This window comes from Hoplias malabaricus, chromosome Y (genome assembly GCF_029633855.1).
Source record: "Hoplias malabaricus isolate fHopMal1 chromosome Y, fHopMal1.hap1, whole genome shotgun sequence".
Classification (NCBI taxonomy): domain Eukaryota; kingdom Metazoa; phylum Chordata; class Actinopteri; order Characiformes; family Erythrinidae; genus Hoplias; species Hoplias malabaricus.
This window is the reverse complement of record NC_089820.1, coordinates 23,762,216-23,783,435: the sequence shown is the minus strand read 5'-3', so window position 1 is coordinate 23,783,435 and position 21,220 is coordinate 23,762,216. Positions and strand designations below refer to the sequence as shown.

The window sequence follows — 21,220 nt, the reverse complement described above, 5'->3', positions numbered from 1 at the left end:
AATTAAATAAATAAAGCAATGTTGAGAGCAAAAAAGTATGCATCTTCAGGTCTTAAGCAGCTTCTGCTACAGCAGCCCTGAGAGGCAGTGCTATGTAGTATTAATGAGATGATGCAGGCCTGCCTTCTCTCTCGCGCTCTCTCTCTCGCGCTCTCTCTCTCTCTCTCTCTCCATTTCACTCTCTTTCTCTCTCCATTTCACTCTCTCTTTCTCTCTCCATTTCACTCTTTCTCTCTCCATTTCACTCTCTTTAGCGCTCTCTCTTTCTCTCTCTCCCTCCCTTTTGCTCTCTCTCTCTCCTTCACTCATTCTTCTTCACTCTCTCTTTAGCGCTCTTTCTCTCTCTCCTTCACTCATTCTCTCTGTCTCTCCCTCCCTTTTGCTCTCTTTCTTTTTCTCTCTCTCTCTCTCTCTCTATTTCTCTCTCTTTCGCTCTCTCTCTCTCTCTCTCACACACACACGCAATACATTGTTTTATATTCTGTGTTTCTCCTTTGTTGTCAGTGTCTTCTTTCACTTAGTTTTTTGGTTTTCCTCCCACTTTTGTTGTGTCTATTTCTTTGTTTATCTTCCCTTGCTCTGCCCCCCCCCCACACCACATTCCACCTCCCCCTCCCTGCTTTCCTCCTCTGCTGAATGTAAATGTAAGTGGAGTTTTCAGTATTTATAGATAGACTCCTGCAACACGTCCTCTGACCCATTTTTGTTGAGGATGACATCATGCTTTCCTCTGACAGAGAGATTTTCATTCAGATCTCTGCTGTGCTTCTGCAGGAGACATGGACAATATGTTAATATCATTCTGACGTCAACAGCTGTGACCAGCGAACCTTATTCTGGCTTTGAGAGACTGACGGGCAGCTTCACCAGTTAGAAACTCTAATTTGTGCAGTGGTGAAATGTATCCATTTTGTCTCCCATGTTAATGTCTGTTGGATTAATCTTGAATAATTAATGCAACCACTGACTAGACCCTAACGGTGTAATTATGTCAAAGTAGCCAGATTTTGACTACTGTGACAGATGAGCCTTGTGTAAATCCTTTGCCTGTACTGTTTTAATAGTTTGGTCTGCTGTTACTCCCCCTGCAGGTGAGCGTTTGTTTCCTCCTCCCTCTGGTCTAAGTTACTCCTCCTGGTTCTGTGTGGAGCGCTTCAGTTCCCCTCCCCATAACCACCCGGTCCGGCTGCTGACCGTGGTCCGGAGAGCCACAGCGTCCGAGCAGCACTACGTCTGCCTGGCCATCGTCCTCTCCGCCAAAGATCGCTCCCTCGTGGTGTCCACTAAAGAGGAGCTGCTGCAGAGCTATGGTAAAGACCCTCGCACAGCACTTTCACTTCCTTTCCAGCCTCTGCTGTTTCACAACTACTGAGGGCAGGTTCTGGCTATAATAACTGTTTATGACACAGATGGGGCAGGATTTATTTATCTTGGTAACATGCAGTTATTATTCTTTTTGTATTTTGTAAACTTTTCTGATGTTGTGTGGTGTTGACAAAGTTAAAGGTTTTGGACCAGGTTTGGGTTAATTTTCTAGCAAGTGAATAAATGATTTTACATATTCTCTCTCTCTGTCTCTCTCTCTCTGTCTCTCTGTCTCTCTGTCTCTCTGTCTCTCTCTCTCTCTCTCTGTCTCTCTGTCTCTCTCTCTCTCTCTCTCTCTGTCTCTCTCTCTCTGTCTCTCTCTCACTCTATCTCTGTCTCACTCACACTCTATCTCTGTCTCACTCACACTCTCGCTCTGTCTCTCTCTCTATCTATCTCTCTCTCTTTTTCTCTGTCTCTCTCTCTCTCTATCTCACTCTATCTCTCTCTCTCTCTCTCTCTGTCTCTGTCTCTCTTTCTCTCTCTGTTTCTCTCTCTCACTCTATCTCTGTCTCACTCACACTCTCTCTCTCTCTCTCTCTCTCTCTCTCTCTGTCTCTTTTTCTCTCTGTCTCTCTGTTTCTCTCTCTCACTCTATCTCTGTCTCACTCACACTCTCTCTCTCTCTCTGTCTCTTTTTCTCTCTGTCTCTCTCTATCTCCCTATCTCTCTCTCTCTTTCTCACTCCCTCTCTCTCTTTTTCACTCTCCCTCACTCTCTATCTTTCTCTAACTCTCTCTCACTCTCTATCTCTGTCTCACTCACACTCTCTCTCTTTATCTCACTCTCTCTCTCCCTCTGTCTCTCTTTTTCTCTCTGTCTCTCTCTCTCTATCTCACTCTATCTCACTATCTCTCTCTCTCTCTCTCTGTTTCTCTCTCTCACTCTATCTCTGTCTCACTCACTCTCTCTCTCTCTCTCTCTGTCTCTTTTTCTCTCTGTCTCTCTCTGTTTCTCTCTCTCACTCTATCTCTGTCTCTCTCTCACTCTATCTCTGTCTCACTCACACTCTCTCTCTCTCTCTCTCTCTTTATCTCACTCTCTCTCTCTTTTTCTCTGTGTCTCTCTCTCTATCTCACTCTATGTCACTATCTCTCTCTCTTTCTCACTCCCTCTCTCTCTCTTTCTCCCTCACTCTCTATCTCTCTCTAACTCTCTCTCACTCTCTATCTCTGTCTCACTCACACTCTCTCTCTCTCTGTCTCTCTTTTTCTCTCTGTCTCTCTCTCTCTCTGTCTCACTCTATCTCACTATCTCTCTCTCTGTCTCTCTTTCTCTCTCTGTCTCTCTCTCTCTCACTCTATCTCTGTCTCACTCACTGTCTCTCTCTCTATCTCACTCTATCTCACTATCTCTTTCTCTCTCTGTCTCTCTCTCTCACTCACACTCTCTCTCTCTCTTTATCTCACTCTCTCTCTGTCTCACTTTTTCTCTCTGTCTCTCTCTCTCTCTATCTCACTCCCTCTCTCTCTTTCTCACTCTCCCTCACTCTCTATCTCTCTCTAACTCTCTCTCACTCTTTATTTCACTCTCTCTCTCTCTCTCTCTCTGTCTCTTTTTCTCTGTGTCTCTCTGTCTCTCTTTCTCTGTCTCTCTCACTCTATCTCTGTCTCACTCACTCTCTCTCTGTCTTTATCTCACTCTCTCTCCCTGTCTCTCTTTTTCTCACTCCCTCTCTCTCTCTTTCTCACTGTCTCCCTCACTCTCTCTTTTTCTCTCTCCCTCACTCTCTATCTCTCTCTAACTCTTTCTCACTCTCTATCTCTATCTCACTCTCTCTCACACACACACACTCACTCTCACTCTCTTTCTCTCTCTCTCTTTATCTCTCTCTCACACACACACACTCTCACTCTCTCTCTCTTTCTCTCTCTCACACACAGACTCACTCTCTCTCTCTTTCTCACTCTCTCACTCTCTCTTTCTCACTCTCCCTCACTCTATCTCTATCTCACTCTCTCACTCTCTCTTTCTCTCACTCTCTTGCTCTCTCTCTCTCACACACACACACTCACTCTCACTCTCTTTCTCTCTTTGTCAAATGACATTGGTTTAGGTTACAAATTTGTTAGGATCTCAGGTTTCTCCACCAACTTAATAAATAATTAGATCTCAGATTTTTAGCCACTTTTCTCACTTTACAAAGTACCTTTTGTGTCTGTAGTTGGTGTGTGATGTCATTTCCTGTCTGACTCCCCCCACAGCGGATGACTTCAGTGAGGAATCCTCCTTCTACGAGATCCTTCCCTGCTGCGCCCGTTTCCGCTGCGCTGACCTTATCACCGAGGGACAGTGGCACCACCTGGTGTTGGTCATGAGCAAAGGAATGTTGAAGAACAGCATGGCCACGCTGTACATCGACGGCCAGCTGGTCAGCACTGTCAAGGTGAGGCAGGGCCTCGATCTGGAAATCTGTCCCTGAGGAAATTACTGAAAGAAGGAAGCACAGTATTTTAAAGGGAAATGCCCATCTGAGTGCGCTGTGTAAGCTGTGTCTCTATACTTAACTATCCATGACAGTGAAAACACACACACACACACACACACAGAGCGTCTCAGCCACCCAGGAAGCCGTTGGATTTAGGTGCCTTGTTCAGGGGCAACTCAGGCGTGGATGTTGAGGGAGGAGACAGTGCTGTTTTTCACTCCCCGCCCCCCAGATATTTAAATTAGTTAATAATATAACACCAATGTAATAACCCTTCTCTGGTAGGAATGGTGTAAACATAGTTGTGTAAGAGAAGATTTTGGGGTCGTGTTAAGGCTCTAGCCCTGCTTCTTTATCAGAGAGTTTTTCCTTTTAAAAAAAGACATAAAACTGAACTTGAAATTGACTGGGCTGGGATCAGAAATTCAATCTGTTCTATTGGACTGAGCTTTGTAAAGAGGTCACCTGGCAGCACCAAGGCTGGGAAGCACAGGGCTGATGTCACCCTCTCTAGAAACATCAGACAGATCTGTCAGACAATCCAGCCATCAAACAACACACCATCTGGACCCACACACCTACACAAACACTCACACACAGCTTTCATCAGGGACTTTTTTGTGGTCTACCTTTGATTCCACCACAGCTTCCGTCTGATGCGCGATAAAGTGATAACTGAGGCCACAACTAACAAAAATAACAAAACCACACGCACAATGCAAGCTCCTTCCTTCCTCCTCACCCACATACAGTGTCCCTCACGTCCTCTCTACATTGTCTTCTCTCTCTCTTTTCCTCTTCAGCTCCATTATGTGCACAGTGCTCCTGGTGGTTCAGGAGCTGCTAATCCTCCTGTCGTCAGTACGGTGTACAGTTATATCGGGACTCCTCCAGCCCAAAGGCAGCTCTCCTCATTGGTTTGGCGTCTAGGACCCACACACTTCCTGGAGGAAGTGCTACCTGCCGCCAGCGTCGCTGCCATCTTCGAACTGGGGCCCAACTATGTGGGCAGCTTCCAGGCCGTCTACCTGCCATGTGAGTCAGAGTGACCGTGGTGCAGTGAAAGGCTTTTCATGGGAAAATACACGGCCTGTTGAAGGTTCTGGGACACGTTGCCTTGCTCTGACAATGTCCCTTTCCTATTAATAATCACATGAGATAGCAAAATAAATAAGTTAAAATACAATGACTGTGTAGATGCATTTGATATCCAGTTAATTTGTAAAGACCCCTCATAATTGAAGCATACAGCTACTTTAAGGTGCACTTGATGCTGACACCGATTTTGGATTGAGCACACACGGCTTGTGAAATCTGAAATCAAGAAATAGTGCAGTAAAGTGGATTTCCAAGGTCACGATTGGACAGTAGTGAAATTGACTGACCATCCACAAGTTTAGAACTTGCAGAGAGTCCTTTCTGAATACCTTGCTTTTCACACTTCACAGTTGCAGCCAGCCACTGAAATTTAGCCCGAGAGAGTGTTGTCATAGCAACATTAGGCAAACCTTTCAACCTCCAAAGTGCCGTTAATTATGTTCCCAGCAGTTCCTTGTGTGGAATAATACAGTTCCCAGGCCTACGGTTTGATCCTGTGGATAATGTGCTATATCTGTTATATACACAGATCCATGGCTATTTTCTCGCCTTAAAAGGTAACACTTTATTGATCCAACGTTGTAGTAGCATACATGTTCTATATTAACAATTTTATTAGGTAAAAATAAGGTTTATGCTCACAACCATGGCCTTACAGCCTCCTGTGTGTACAAATGATAATAATAACTGACATTTTTTGAAAATAGCTGTTGTAGCTATATACTAAGTGTGTACCAGTACATAGTCGCATCATGGTTCAGTGCGCACATTCCCACAGAGAATACACAGTACGCTGCAAGTTTTAAGTATGTACGAATACTGATGAAGGTAATGTGTAATTAAAGGCTAAGCACCACTTAATGGACCTCCATAAATATTCCACATTATTGTAGTTACTGACATATATAAGTATGAATTAAAATGAAAATAGCAGCTTAATTTGCTTTAAAACTGACAATTTTATTAAACTGACGGAAAAACCCAAGCTCGCTACGAAAATTCTTGAACGCAACCGTGACGTCACTGGTGGACAACAGCTGAACATCGCCGCGGTAAAACACCGTTATGACTGACTGTTATGACAGTATCTCGCTAGCTAAATAACCAACATTATTCATGACAATAGCCTAGCAATAAGCTAAACTCAAATTTAGAGGTACCGTTATTCTTGTAAATGTGATCGAAGTCGAACTCGAATTCATCCGACACTATAAACCTCCGTAATGCAGCTACGTAGCCGAGTATAATCTGAGCCACCGAGTTTAGCAAGTCAAGTTAACGTTAACTGACACCAACTAAAACAGGCGAAGTGAGTGTCCTTACCCTGTTTACCTCCATGTTACAGAGGCTCTTGAACACCTTTCGTTGGTGTCCTTACATGCCCATATTGTTGGAAAAGCGCCAGTGAAAGATAACGGAGTGAGCGGATGGTCCTTTCCAAAGTGCCCGTTTAAAGTTGACAAATTTAGTCCATTTTCTGGATATTTTGGGATCTTTGGGCCATTTGTGCACAGATGTCCCACTGTACATTGAATGATTGCAGCCAAAAACAACACACCTTTTCCTCATTTTGCATTAAATTAGGTGCATCTTCTAGAGTTGTTGTCCACCATCTACGTCACAGGCAAGACGCCTATTAGTCTTTTAAACCTTATTCCTTGAATTAGTAAGAAATAACATGTTTTCTGACTATCAATAAACACAAGTTAGGAACTCAAATTCCACTGTATTTATTTGTTTGACACTTTCATAGAGCTGGTGCTTAGCCTTTAAAGATTACAACCGTGAGGCCAACACATAAACCTGTTCGCTGCCATTTCAATGTGATCCTGTTAGCAATGCGCGCTACAGTCATAACAATCACACACATGAGAAGTTGCGCTAGTGCAGAGTAGTTGCTGGTGCTGGAAATCTTGATCGTGCAGCTGTGTTTTGAAGTGTAAAGTCTGTGTAAAACTCAGCACAAGCTCAGACTTTCTCTGTCTGATTGATTATTACTCAGTAACGACAGTGATGAATGCTGAAAGTAATCCAACCAGCTGGTAATCTGAATACCCCAGTTTCTCTCAACCATTTAACAACAATATTTAATGGGAGTGGAGAGGGAAACCCAGTCATGTAGCTGAACAGAAAGTAGACCCTAGTAATATCAGTTTTCAGCAGGCTTGTACACACATACGACAGTAGCTTAAGTAGAATACAAGAAACAAGGAACTGGAATTGAATCAGGATTAGGATTGCTGATAGATAATCCATTGAGCCATGGAAGTCTTTTGGTTCTGACCTGGACATCAGTACTTGATGTGCTTGTACTGCTTATGCTTTGTGTTTATCGAATATCTGCTTGTGCTTCTCAGGTAAAGACTCAAAGACTGAGGCTGTGCCTCCTTGTCCTGTAGCATTGGTTCCAGAGGAAAAAGTTTCCTTCAGCCTCTACGCCCTCTCTGTTTCTGCACTCACAGTAGCCAAGATCAGGAAAGTCTACAACAAACTGGACAGCAAGGCCATCGCCAAACAGGTGAAAAAGGTTTCCTGTTTGCAGGGATTATTAATAATTATTTATTTTTGGGTGATTAAACGATTTGAGGATTAAAACACCTCTCTGGTGTTGCACAAAGCCTGCAGAATATTACATTTTAAGACTTGCGTTGAGGTGTATTCTTCTTTTAGAGCAGCTAAATCTGATTAGCAGTGGGAGTGGGACTGACTGAGAGCTCAGTCAAAACGGGGTGAATGAGATTTTCTTTAGAGAATGTAAAATAATTATATAGTGGTCATTCTTAAGCAAGCCAGTGTTAATTCTGGACTCTGACACACTCGTTTCATTTGAAAGTGCTTATTGTTTGTCAATGGATAAATGAGCAAATGAAGACAAAATGAGCAAAATGAGTCTGTCATTCTGATATCTCCAGGTTTGCTAGTGTATTCAGCACCTTTAGCAGTACTACAGTTGCCAGGTAACCAGCAAGAGGTGGTGCGATCCTACGATTGTTGTGATTTTGTACATTTCAACGTCAAATGATTCAACGTTGAAATAACGTAATGACTGCCGTCTAATCAACGTTCTCTTAAGGTTGAAAATGAAAGTTGAAAAGACATCCAAACACAGACATTGAAAAGACGACTATTAGACGTATTTTGGACGTCCATTGACATTATTAATTGGTCCCGAAATAAATTACTTGTATGAAACGCGTTTTGGACGTCCACTGACGTTATCGATTGGTCACCACTTAACTAACTTATTAAGATGGATTTTGGACGTCATTGACGTTTAAAATATGTTCTTGACGGACAGACTACTTTTATAGACCTATTTTGAACGTCCAGGGACGTTTCTTGTTTACTGGGTTTGCAGGGATGGTGGCACCAGCACATTGATACCATTTATTACGTTTCATAATTATTCAATAGTACTACTTCTTTCAGTTATTTTTTAAATTGATTTTTAAGGGAAGGTCAGCAAAGTTTGTTTAATTATTTAATTATTACATTTTAGCAGAACGTGTACAATTTTTCCAAGTGTACATCTTTGTAACATCTGTATTTTACTTTTATTTAGTGCGTTAACATTTAGTTGTGAATTGGATCTTTTAAAAAGACTGCGTGAGGTTTTTTGTTTCCAATAAGTTGTATATTCAGTGCATTTTAAGTCTTGTTTACTATGTGTGTAAAGTCTTTGAGTAAACCAACAACAACAAAAAAAAATGCAGTGATGTGTAATTGTGTAATTTAAAGTGAGACTGTCCATGTGTTCATTTGTGGATTAACTAGAACTGAGTTTTGAAACCCTGTGTGTAGTTGGCGGTTTCGTCACACGAGAATGCCACTCCAGTCAAACTCGTCCACAATGCTGCCGGACATCTCAACGGTCCGGCCAGGACCATCGGAGCTGCTGTAATCGGCTATCTGGGTAAGAGTTCAGCTGCACATATGTTTACACATATGTAAATAAAAAGTTAGAGGGAAAAATCACAATTAAATTGGCAAATGGTTTTCACAGAATTGGGCCACGAAAATTACCTGAAAACAACATTTTAAAGATTATTGTTCAAATTTTAGCCTGTCATATATTTAAATAATACAGGGGGTCCTCGACTTACGACGTTGATCCATTCCTACGTCGCGTCGTAAACCGATTTTCGGTGTAAGTCGGAACATACGTACATACTGTACGTAAATAACATACTGTAAGCACTTATCCTATCCTAACACCTATCCTCCTCGGTCCCGAGCCGCGTAACCGTGTATTCTTCCGCCGCGCACACCAAACATGAAGTTCACGTTACGACGTTTACGACGCTAAACCACTTAAGTCGAATCAAGGCTTTATACAGTAAATGGGAGATGTGTCGTAACCACGAAACATCGTAACTCGGGACTGACGTATCCCGAGGCCCTCCTGTATAAATATACGAATATCATTTCATGTTTATTTATATTTGGAACTACACAGGTAATGAACCATATTTTAGAAAAGCATTTCTCAGTGCTGATGTTCAGAATGTTTTGCAATCAACATTTGAACCGTGATTGCTTTTACAACTGCACAATGACACATGCGTTGTTTGGATATTATTCCATCTGGATGTTTGAAGATACAAAGACTGAGTGAAGCATTCATATTTATGTATATGTTTATAATGTTGGGTGCCACAATTATATATTTTTTCTCTCTTTTACATATAAAGTGCTCATTGCAGCTGCTTAAATGAAGTTTGAAATGCCGTGGGCGTTCTGTTATATTTGTTGATGTAAATGTCATTCTTTCTGTCATTTTGTGCATGTTTCATCATGCTGTATCACTGTTAACAGGTTCAGGTTAACGCTACACAATGGTATCTCTGAGTATTCATAAAATTCATATATTCATAGCCTCCATCTCTGTCTCCACCCAGGCGTGAGAGCCTTCGTGCCCAAGCCAGTGGCCACTAACCTGCAGTACATTGGAGGAGCAGCTGCAATTCTGGGCCTGGTGGCCATGGCCTCGGATGTGGAGGGACTTTATGCTGCCGTGAAGGCACTGGTGTGTGTGGTCAAAAGCAACCCACTGGCCAGCAAAGAGATGGAGCGCATCAAAGGCTATCAGGTGAACTGCAGGGATGTAGCTATGTATAAAACTGTTTTAACAGTTGGTGGGTTTCAAATGTGGCCTGAATGCAGCTATGTGGTGTTTGAAATAGAAAATAGAACCGTACTGTATCATTTTTCAGTTTTTACCATGAACTTTAGATGGTTTAAGAACAAACTGGGATAATATCAAATTATGAAACATTAAAACCTTAAACGTATTGGTGAAAAACTTTACTTCTATATTGCTTACAGCTGTTAGCCATGCTGCTGAAGAAGAAACGCTCGCTACTGAACAGCCACATCCTGCACCTTACCTTCTCCCTGGTCGGCACTGTGGATAGTGGCCACGAAACCTCCATCATCCCTAACTCCACTGCCTTCCAGGACCTGCTCTGTGACTTTGAGGTGCCACTGTATTTCTTTTCTGGAGACTGAATGGATCACTTTGTAAATTAGACTTTTGAAGTGGTAGCTGTTTGTCTTAACATTTTTACACATATTTTATTGCACTGTTGCTTTTAAGACTTTGATCAGAGAAATTCTCTGATGTTTGATGACAGGTTTGGCTGCACGCACCTTATGAACTGCACCTGTCTCTCTTCGAGCATTTCATTGAGCTTTTGACTGAATCCAGGTGAGATTTTCTGTCCTGCTTTGTCTTTGTATTGAATTCTCGTGTTATTTAAAAAAAAAAAAAAAAGGCGTGTGACAGTTGTAGAAAGTCATATTCACAGAGATAAATGTTCTCTTATGATTCCAGCGAAGCTGCTAAGAATGCTAAGCTGTTACGGGAGTTCCAGCTGATTCCCAAACTGCTGCTGACCCTTAGGGACCAGTCTCTGTCTCAGCCAACCATCGCTGCCATCAGTAACGTACTCAGCTTGCTACTGCAGGGCTTCCCCAACACCTACGACCTGCTCAGGTACACCATTTCGGTCCAGTCAACTAGCAAGCATCATATGTTTGTTTATTTGGTTATGAGAAGCCTTAGTATGTGTTATGAACAGTATTCAATCTTATTAAGTGTATTAATAACAGTATTTATCATAGCTTGTATTTATCTAGAAGTGTTTTGTTCCTTTCCTTTTAGGTTCGGCCAGTTTCTTTCATCCACTTTACCCACATTTGCTGTCTGTGAGAAGTTTGTGATTATGGAGGTTAACAATGAGGAGAAGATTGATGGAGGTGAGGCTGTTGTAGTTTCATAATGTAAATCAGAGATGACATGCAGTTATGTCAGTGTCGTTCCACTTCCCACGTGGGTTTGTGTAGCTTCCAATGTTTGACTGGATTGCTTTCTTTTCAGGAAATGATGACGATTTTGGGGGGTTGCTCTCCTCCAACGTTATCCTTTTGCGCAATCGGCTGCTGGACATTTTGCTCAAGCTGCTCTTCAGCTCCAAAGAGAAATGCACCGTTAATGCTCAGTAAGTGACTACTTTTACCTGAAAAACTTCATGTACCATTTGGCACATTTCCAAGGTCAACACCTAGAGTTTTAGGGCATGAAATATATGATATACCAACTGTATTTACTGTAATATTAACTCTATGGAACGTATTGAATACCTTGTGCTGTATGATTCTCTTTATTTCTCTCTCTCTTTCATTCTTTTTTCTTCTTTTAAGTGTTCAGTGTTATTTTGACTGTGTAACCTTTCCCCATCTCGGCTGCCCTCTGTAGGGCATGTGAGGAGCTGGTGCGAACGCTTGGCTTTGATTGGCTGCTGATGTTTATGGAAGAGCATATTCATTCCAGCACAGTAACAGCAGCTCTCTGGATCTTGGTGGTGCTGCTGAGTAACCAGTCCATCCTGAGTCGCTTTAAAGAGGGTCTCTCTGGTGGGGGCTGGCTTGACCACACAGACTCTGTGCTCACCAACAAGATTGGCACAGTGCTGGGTGAGTGAGGGAGGAGGGAGGTGCCATGGGGATACTGTAGTGACAAAAATGTGTCGTGTGAGTTTGTGTGCAGAGTTATCCCTCATCCATTTCCTCAGAAGGTGTATAAAAGCAGTTCTTGCCAAGGTGACAGGACTAAATGTGAACATGCTTTTATCGTCATTGTAACGCCACCACAACAAACATGTTCCTCTGTGTTCAAGCCATCGATGGCAGTGAACACACAAACACGTACATTAATACTGTATATTAAGAGCAGTGAGCACACGCAGCGGGCAGCTATCCCAGCACCCGAGGAGCAGTGGAGGGTTAGGTGTCTTTCTCAAGGGAATTTCAGCTCTCAGTGTTGAGGGAGGAGACAATGCTGTTTTTCCATTACCCCTTCAGTCCCCAGTTTTCCTGCAGGTTGAAGGAATTGAACCAATAAACCTTTGATCCTAATTCTCTTCATTTTTAGTCTATTGTAAAATCTGCAAATGGAATGGGAATGTGCCATTTGCCTGGTGCCAATTTACACCATAGGTTTGCACTTTTTAGTTAACATGTGTGTGCAGAGATCTTTTTTTAACTATGTCTTTTGCTGTATCAGGGTTCAACGTGGGTCGAAGTGCGGGTGGCAGGTCCACCTTGCGTGAGATAAACAGGGATGCCTGCCATTTCCCAGGATTCCCTGTTCTGCAGACTCTGCTGCCCAAACACACAAATGTTCCCGAGCTGTACTTCCTTCTGATGGCTTTGTTCCTGCAACAACCAGTCACTGAGCTGCCTGAGAGCCTGCAGGTACATGTCAGTATGCATCCCTTTTTCCCTACTAATCGTACTAACTGTGCGTCCCTGTCACCGTGTCTATCGTGTCACCTTTCTCTCTGTACAGCTCTCACTAACCACTTTCCTCCGATTAATTTCTCTGATGCTGATACATAGCAGTATATTGCTGCATTGCAGTATGTTGTATAAATATAGAGATGAATCTGAACATTACGGGAGATTTCAAAGCCCACACACTGTGTACCTCCTGTTCTTATTACTCAAACTATTCATAATCCGAAACTTTTATATACACTTCATTTCATTTACTTGTGTGTTTGTGAAATGGATGCTTATATAAATTAACAATGTAGATCACAATTTATCAAACACACAAACACACACTTATTTCTATTTTTGTCTTTGTTTGTTTGAGTATTATATGTGTATCATATCAGTTTTAAAGTTTTTCCAAAGATGCTGCATGCCTCATTAATAAGTACTTAAGATTAACTGTTAAATTACAGGTAAATCTTGAAATCACTTGCTTTTCTTGTAGGTACAGTACTTCTTTTAATGCCTGTGGATGTGGTGTTGAATATGTTTGCCTCTAACCTTAACCTAAGCCCTAACACTTTACTGTAAAGCTTCACAAAGCGACATGTCTTCTCTTTCCGCACAGTTTGACCTGGATTCCATCTGGTCGTTTATATTTGGGGTTCCTGCTTCCAGTGCCACTGTAGTGGGCTCCATCCACAATGTGTGCACCGAGGCAGCTTTCCTCTTGCTGGCCATGCTCCGCAGCATGCTCAACCTGGTGAGACCCTCAGTCACCGCGTGGGCGAGGACAGACCTATATCAACAGTCATACAACTCTAATGTTTTTCCCTTGTGTGTTTAACTTACATTTAGAGTATAATATAAAAATATAAATGTATTTGATGGAAATTATACTTTTTTTCATGTAAACAATCAAAATTGTAAGATGTATTTTTTCTTTAATACAAAACAGAAATATGGATTGTATCAAAAGCTAAAGACATGCACTTTTAACAGAACTTATATTCTTCTTTCACCAAGCTGTGCTTCTATGTTGCCTTAATTCCCGTGCCTCTTCCCCGTAGCCCTGGCAGTCAGAGGAGGAAGGCTCCTGGCTAAGGGAGTACCCTGTGACTCTGATGCAGTTTTTCCGTTACCTCTACCATAATGTCCCTGACCTTGGTCCCATGTGGCACAGCCCTGATTTTCTGTGTGCCCTTGCTGCCGCTGTCTTTCCTTTCAACATAAGACCTTATTCTGAAATGGTAAGTATTGTGTTTTGTTTGTGGAATTCGTGTTACAGTATCACATTAGTCTCTGAATTTTACAATTTAACAGTATAATGGAAAAGTATGTAGAGTAGAGGTGAAATAGCCCCTGAGTTGGAAACTTTTAGAAGGTGTTAAAAAATTTTGAACGTAGATTGTTTCTCAGCTACAAACAAAACCAATTATTAGCTCCAGATTTCTCAGAGGTGGGGTTCATTGTTACAGTGGAACTCGTTGTTTCAGACCCTTTCCAAACTAAATATTTGTTAATTGGCATAAATGTTATTAAATGTGTAGCAAATTAGTAGTAGAGGAAATACAGTAAAATGCACGTTTCAATTACGTAACATATTTTTAAAAATGTAAAAATAATGTGGGAATAAAACCTTGCAAAGCTGCTGACTCTTTTGAATTCACATTATATGCAGTGATTAAAACATTTGCTAGAGCTCAGTGTAAATATCTGAAATAACTATTAAAAACTGCAGTGGGAAATAGAGAAGGTGATTAAAAGCTTATTTTACTACTGTTTATCAACGTAGAACTTCCATAGTATATTTTAGCCCAAATGAATATGTCCCACTCTTCTCAGATAGATTAAATATAATGTATTGTAAAGGTTTAATCTTGAGCCAGTACAATATTCCTTTAGCCACAACACCCTAACGGTAGATTAGTCCATTAGTGCGCCAGACACTTATTATGTTGCTGAACTTGGTTCTAGTCCCAGGATATGGTAAGTTTTAAATCTGTCCAGAGGTGTATTACACAACATGCTTGATATAAACGTTCTAAACCGTTTCCTCAGGTCAGCGATTTGGATGACGAAGCTGGTTCCCCCACTGAAGAATTTAAAGCTTTCGTGGCGGACACAGGCATGAACCGCAGCCAGTCGGAGTACTGCAACGTGGGCTCCAAAACCTACCTGACCAATCACCCCGCCAAGAAATATGTCTTTGATTTCATGAGAGTGCTGATCATGGACAATCTGTGCCTGACTCCAGCAAGCAAACAGACCCCAGTCATAGATCTATTGCTGGAGGTAAGATGGCTCTCATGGAAATACACCAATCAGCCATAAGATCGTGACCACCTCCTTGTTTCTACACCCACTGTCCGTTCTCTCAGCTCCACTGACCACACAGGAGCACTTTGTATGTTCTACAGTTACACACTGTAGTCTATCTGTTGCTCAGCATACTTTGTAGGATTCCTTTCATCCTGTTCTTTAAAGGTCAGGACCACCACAGAGCAGGTATGGTATTGGTGATCTATCTATCTATCGTTACACTTATGCCTTTCTAGATACCCAAGGACGCTTTACAATCCACACCGCTCAGAACACTCAATCCACACACACTGGTGAGAAGCGGCAGCGTCCACCTGGAGGACTGCATCGGGCACTAGGACTTCACCCAGGACAGAGTGCCAATTTATATCTGGGTGCACACACATTCACTCACTCACACATACACACTCATTCACTCACACAGCAGGACAGTTATTAGACAGAAGCCAATTCACCTACCCTCTATATTTTTGGACTGTGGGAGGAAACCGGAGACCCCGGAGGAAACATGGGGAGAACATGGAAACTCCACCCAGATGGGACTTGAACCCAAGATCCCAGCGCTGGGAGGCGAACATGCTAACCACTAAGCCACTCACTCAAGTATCCACTCACTGTTCACTCTGTGAGACAGATCTACTTTGTTGGACCACCTTGAAGATATAATGAGACAGTAGCTCATTTTTGGTCGGTCGACTATTCTCAGTTCAGCAGTGACACTGTCTGATCCTCTCATACCACCCATTAACACCACCACCACCACCTCAACGTCACTGCAACACTGAGAATAATACACCACCCAAATCATACCTACTCTGTGGGGGTCCTGACCATTGAAAAAAACAAAACATGCAGAGCAACTTACAAATTGCAGTCTGTAATTGTATTAAAACAAACTGCTTCTGTATGGGAGCTGAGAGAACAGATAATGAGTGTAGAAACAATGAGGTGGCCATAATGTTATGGCTGATCGGTGCATAGTCATTTTGTTCCTAATGAATTTCATGTAATGTAAATCTCATGTCATGGATTTGGGGGGTTGCTGTATTTTCATAAAAATGGATTATGACACAAAAAATATGAGAAGAATAGAATGGAAGAGTGGCATGGCCTTATAAAATTATAGTTACACAGTGAAATTTAAGCTCTTTAAATAGATGAAGCATCATAAAGCATGGTTAGTGGCAATCAGAATGTGTATTTTATATTTACGAAGCCTATGTAGTGACCGCCTGTGTAGCGAAAGTGCTGAAATTGTGTTTTTCGCAGGCCTCCCCTGAGCGTTCCACCAGAACTCAGCAGAAGGAGTTTCAGTCCTATATCCTGGACAGTGTGATGGAACATCTCCTCGCCGCAGATGTTCTGCTCGGTCAGTTCTTCACAAAGACTTTCAGAATGTGCTTAGCTACCTAGGGCCATCGCAGTAAAATTTGATGTTGTTGGATTTGTTTGTTCAAAGCTACCTCTGATGCAGCACCTATAGCCTTCTGTGCTTCTGTGGTGAGAGTTCATGGTTAAAACTTTGTGTGATGATATGCATGACAGTCTGACGTTTCCTGAGAATATGAATCCAGCTTATTGTCTTTAAACCTTGCCTGGTTTAATGCTTATTGTATGTTTATTGATATCTTCCTCTGCTAATACACTGACACCCAACGTCCAACAGGAGAAGATGGATCCATGCCCATCACAGCTGGGGGGAACTACCAGGTCCTGGTCAACAACGTGTTTTATTTCACACAGCGAGTTGTAGACAAGCTGTGGCAGGGTATGTTCAACAAGGAGTCCAAACTCGTGGTGGAGTTTATAGTGCAGCTGATCAGCCAGGTGAGAAAAACTTGATTTCAGAAGATCCACTGCAGAGTTACTGTGTGAAAATTGCAGCTAAAATCCAGTCTGTGCTATTTCAGCGCTTTAGTGTTGCCCTAGTAGACATCCTCAGTTCACAGTAGTGCATTAGTAATAAATTGATGAGCTGCTCCTGTGAATTCAGGGGATATCTTTTGAAGTCGCTAGAGTAGACCATCGCACGAATATCCTCTTTTTAGTATCTGAAGAAATGCGCGAGTTTCCTCTCCTTTTGAAGCCGATATCCGCAGATGCTAATGAAAGCAGTTTTACAGTGTGATGTCGAGAGACACAGAAGGCATCTGTTATCCGAAGGAGTAGGAGTGAACCTCCCGTAACCAAGTGTACTTTGCACTAATGAGCAGATGAGCACGGCCTTTGAGAACACTGATTGAATTAGTCACCTTCACATGAAACGCCTGCCAAAAGCAACTCGTTTGATTTGTTCCTTGCAGTTTAATTGACTAAGGCATGCACTAAAAATACAAAAGAAATCTTTGTTAACGTGGCTTGGTTGAGGGAGATTTATTTGTGTGGTGAATGAACAAAACAAACTTACAAGGATCCTTAAAGGCTAAGCACCAGCTCTATGAAAGTGTCAAATACAGTGTTTGAGTTCCTAACTTGTGTTTATTGATAGTCAGAAAACATGTTATTTCTTACTAATTGAAGGAATAAGATTTAAAAGACCGTTGGTCCCCCCACCCACGGTGTTGGGAAACTCTAATAGGCGTCTTGCCTGTGACGTAGACGGTGGACAACAACTCTAGAAGTTGCACTTAATTTAATACAAAATGAGGAAAAGGTGTGTTGTTTTTGGCTGCAATCATTCAATGTACAGTGGGACATCTGTGCAGAAATGGCCCAAAGATCCCAAAATATCCAGAAAATGGACTAAATTTGTCAACTTTAAACGGGCACTTTGGAAAGGACCATCCGCTCACTCCGTTATCTGTAGCTCACTTCACTGGCGCTTTTCCAACAATATGGGCATGTAAGGACACCAACGAAAGGTGTTCAAGAGCCTCTGTAACATGGAGGTAAACAGGGTAAGGACACTCACTTCGCCTGTTTTAGTTGGTGTTAGTTAACGTTAGCTTGACTTGCTAAACTCGGTGGCTCAGATCATACTCGGCTACGTAGCTGCATTACGGAGGTTTATAGTGTCGGATGAATTCGAGTTCGACTTCGATCACATTTACAAGAATAACGGTACCTCTAAATTTGAGTTTAGCTTATTGCTAGGCTAATGTCATGAATAATGTTGGTTATTTAGCTAGCTAGATACTGTCATAACAGTCAGTCATAACGGTGTTTTACCGCGCCGTTGTTCAGCTGTTGTCCACCAGTGACGTCACGGTCGCGTTCAAGAATTTCCGCAGCGAGCTCGGGTTTTTCCGTCAATTTAATAAAATTGTCAGTTTTAAAGCAAATTAAGCTGCTATTTTCATTTTAATTCATACTTCTATCTGTCAGTAACTACAATAATGTGAAATAGTCATGGAGGTCCATTAAGTGGTGCTTAGCCTTTAAAGTGTAATATGAGTTCAGTTCATATGTGTTTTCAGTGCTTTACAACTATAAAAGACAGAAGCTAAATGAGGTAAAACCAGGACTAGAGTTTGCCACACTTTATACAAGATGGAAGAACAATTACAATGAAACTAAACGATCAAGTTTTTTTTTTTTTTTCATAAATGCAATTCTGATTAAATTAACTCTTGCACAGTAAGTTTTGTGTGAAAGTTTCAGTTCTCTACGATTATTATTATTTACATCCTCAGTAAGTGTGGCGTTTATATAAAATGATATATAATTAGAATAAATGCAAAAACATAAACACTGTAAAAGTATCTCTTTCTAAACAGTAGCAGTGGTTGTGAGCTTGTGATGAACAAAGTTTCTTTCCAGGTGTTTTCCTCCATTTTATGGATTTGTTTAATCAGCAGCACACTTTATTTAACACAATGTATTTAGAAATCAGAACAAGGTATTGGATGATAACCTCAAATAATACTGGACTGTCAGGAGGAGAGATTTGAAAAGGGTTTTTGTTTGTTTGTGTTTGGGAGGGTTTGTTTTTTAAAGCAAATAAACCCTTTTTGCTCAGGTAATTAGCTTTATTCTCAGGTCCCTATACCATTTGCACAGTAGTGTGGCAATTAAAATGACAAAAACATATATTGAGCAAAAGGTTTCATAGCAGTGCATCACTAGAAAATAATGGTGCCATTATTTAGCAGCCAAACCATTTCATGAGATTTGCGTTAGTCTCTAACGCTCTGCCCTCTTTTTCTTGCACAACTATATCCCAGCAGTAGCGTTCTCAAAGGGCTTACCACCAGCAGTGAGTAAATCTCCATCTCCTTGTTTTTCATTTGTGTGTTTTTTCAGTCAAAGCGCCGCTCTCAGGGTTTTTCTCTGGACTCTATCTACCACTGTCTGAACCGCACCATCCTCTACCAGCTCTCACGACCTCACAAGACCGTCGCTCAGCAGGTGGCTCTGCTGGACTCTCTCCGGGTTTTGACAGTAAACCGTAACCTGGTGCTGGGCCCTGGAAATCACGACCAAGACTTTGTGGCCTGTCTTGCCCACTGCTTCATCAACCTGCACTCAGGGAGGTGAGATAGCTGTCTCTTGATTGGTTGCAGAATAAACAGCAGGGCTGAGGAGGGAAGGTGATATTGTGTATGTCTTTTTGAGCCTAGAGACAGCTGAGGGAGACTTAAGATGTAGTAAGAAAAAATAGTGCCTTTGGTTTCTGAGCATGTTATGTAATATTTATTGTATGATAAATGAAGTATTCATGACATTCACATCATAGTAAATTTGATTATTGTACAGGGCTTTAAAATAATAAAATAATGATAATTAATAGTTAAATAATTAGTGGGTTTGATTCTCGCTCCCGGTGACTGACTGTGAGGAGTTGGTGTGTTCTCCCTGTGTCCGCGTGGGTTTCCTCTGGGTGACTGTCTGTGAGGAGTTGGTGTGTTCTCCCTGTGTCTGCGTGGGTCTCCTCCGGGTGACTGTCTGTGAGGAGTGTGGTGTGTTCTCCCTGTGTCTGCGTGGGTTTCCTCCGGGTGACTGGTTGTGAGGAGTGTGGTGTGTTCTCCCTGTGTCTGCGTGGGTTTCCTCCGGGTGACTGTCTGTGAGGAGTGTGGTGTGTTCTCCCTGTGTCTGCGTGGGTTTCCTCCAGGTGCTCTTGTTTCCTCCTACAGTCCAAAATCACACGTTTGTAGGTGGATTGGAGACTAAAGTGTCCGTAGGTGTGAGTATGTGAGTGAATGTGCGAGTGTGTTGCCCTGTAATGGACTGGCGCCCCCTCCAGGGTGTATTCCCGCCTTCTGCCCAATGATTCCAGGTAGGCTCTGCACCCACTGCGACCCTGAACTGGATAAGTGTTACAGATAATGAATGAATGAGTTAAATAATTAATCATTTAAAATAATGTTAGTTAATATTAGTTATATTATAATATCAGTTATGCATTACAATATTAAAAATGTGTCCAGCAGATTTTGTTTCTTACTGAAATCAAAGCCAATTCAGATGACCATTGGTAGAGTTTAAAATGTATGTAATCAGGGTATCACAGTTAAATATACTCTAGACAATTTCACCAGCATTCCTGTCTTTGTAATTGTAGCCCACCTATTTAGCCCACAGAAGGTGTGCGTCCCGATTTCCAGCCAAAGCACAAGTGCGTTAGTCAAAGCGACCTCCAGTGGCCAAGCCGGCAAGTCACAACAACGACAGTCCCTCCGAGAGAGTCCCTCCAGGCTGCAGTGCAGTTTTTCACACAGGTTTTCTCAAGCTCTGAATGCACCGATATTGATGCAGTTGCTTAAATAACAATGTGTGCAGTCGATTTGTGCAAGTTAGAAAATAAAAATAAAATCTCATAGTGCACTTTTAACAACTAACACTCTTATCACACCAGCGATCAAATCTTATCAGAGCTTTTGAATAACATTTATATTTCTTATACATCTTTCATATTGGTGAAGCCTGACATGCTACTATGGTGACGAGCTATGATTGATTGATTGTTGCTTTGTTTGACATCGAGTTTGAGTTGGTAAAAATAAAGATGGGCTGAAAGAGCTTATATTTAAACATTATTAATGAGCTTTCTTGTGTTCGTTTACGCCTGCACTGTGGTGGCCGTATTCTCTAAGTTCAGAATGTGCTTATCTTTGCTGGTGTGTGCGTTTTGCCTCATCTCATTTCTCTCCTCGCTCTCTTTCTCTCTCTCGCTCTCTCTCTCTCTCGCTCTCTTTCTCTCTCTCGCTCTCCTTCTTTCTCTCTCTCTCTCTCTCTCTCTCTTTCTCTCTCTCTCTGTCTCTCTATTTCTCTCTCCTTCTTTCTTTCTCTCTC

At 41.9% G+C, this 21,220-nt stretch overlaps 1 protein-coding gene across 8 annotated transcripts in view; it reads left to right on the top strand.

The window, feature by feature from the left end:
• Positions 1-21,220, top strand: part of LOC136677749 (WD repeat and FYVE domain-containing protein 3-like) — a 100,513-nt gene that overhangs the window by 58,119 nt on the left and 21,174 nt on the right. For 7 of the 8 annotated variants that reach the window (XR_010796421.1, XM_066655355.1, XM_066655356.1 and 4 more), the window contains 19 exons: positions 1,092-1,310; positions 3,570-3,751; positions 4,597-4,828; positions 7,249-7,409; positions 8,693-8,804; positions 9,790-9,980; positions 10,217-10,369; positions 10,525-10,598; positions 10,725-10,886; positions 11,055-11,149; positions 11,271-11,391; positions 11,649-11,866; positions 12,456-12,652; positions 13,296-13,430; positions 13,738-13,917; positions 14,729-14,962; positions 16,259-16,358; positions 16,656-16,816; positions 19,232-19,461. Coding sequence is in view for 7 of the 8 variants with exons in the window: in XM_066655355.1 (XP_066511452.1) it covers positions 1,092-1,310; positions 3,570-3,751; positions 4,597-4,828; positions 7,249-7,409; positions 8,693-8,804; positions 9,790-9,980; positions 10,217-10,369; positions 10,525-10,598; positions 10,725-10,886; positions 11,055-11,149; positions 11,271-11,391; positions 11,649-11,866; positions 12,456-12,652; positions 13,296-13,430; positions 13,738-13,917; positions 14,729-14,962; positions 16,259-16,358; positions 16,656-16,816; positions 19,232-19,461 (3,157 nt within the window). In the remaining variant the exon portion in view is untranslated. The remainder of the gene's footprint in view (positions 1-1,091; positions 1,311-3,569; positions 3,752-4,596; positions 4,829-7,248; positions 7,410-8,692; positions 8,805-9,789; positions 9,981-10,216; positions 10,370-10,524; positions 10,599-10,724; positions 10,887-11,054; positions 11,150-11,270; positions 11,392-11,648; positions 11,867-12,455; positions 12,653-13,295; positions 13,431-13,737; positions 13,918-14,728; positions 14,963-16,258; positions 16,359-16,655; positions 16,817-19,231; positions 19,462-21,220) is intronic. The other variant, XM_066655354.1, reaches the window with a different exon arrangement.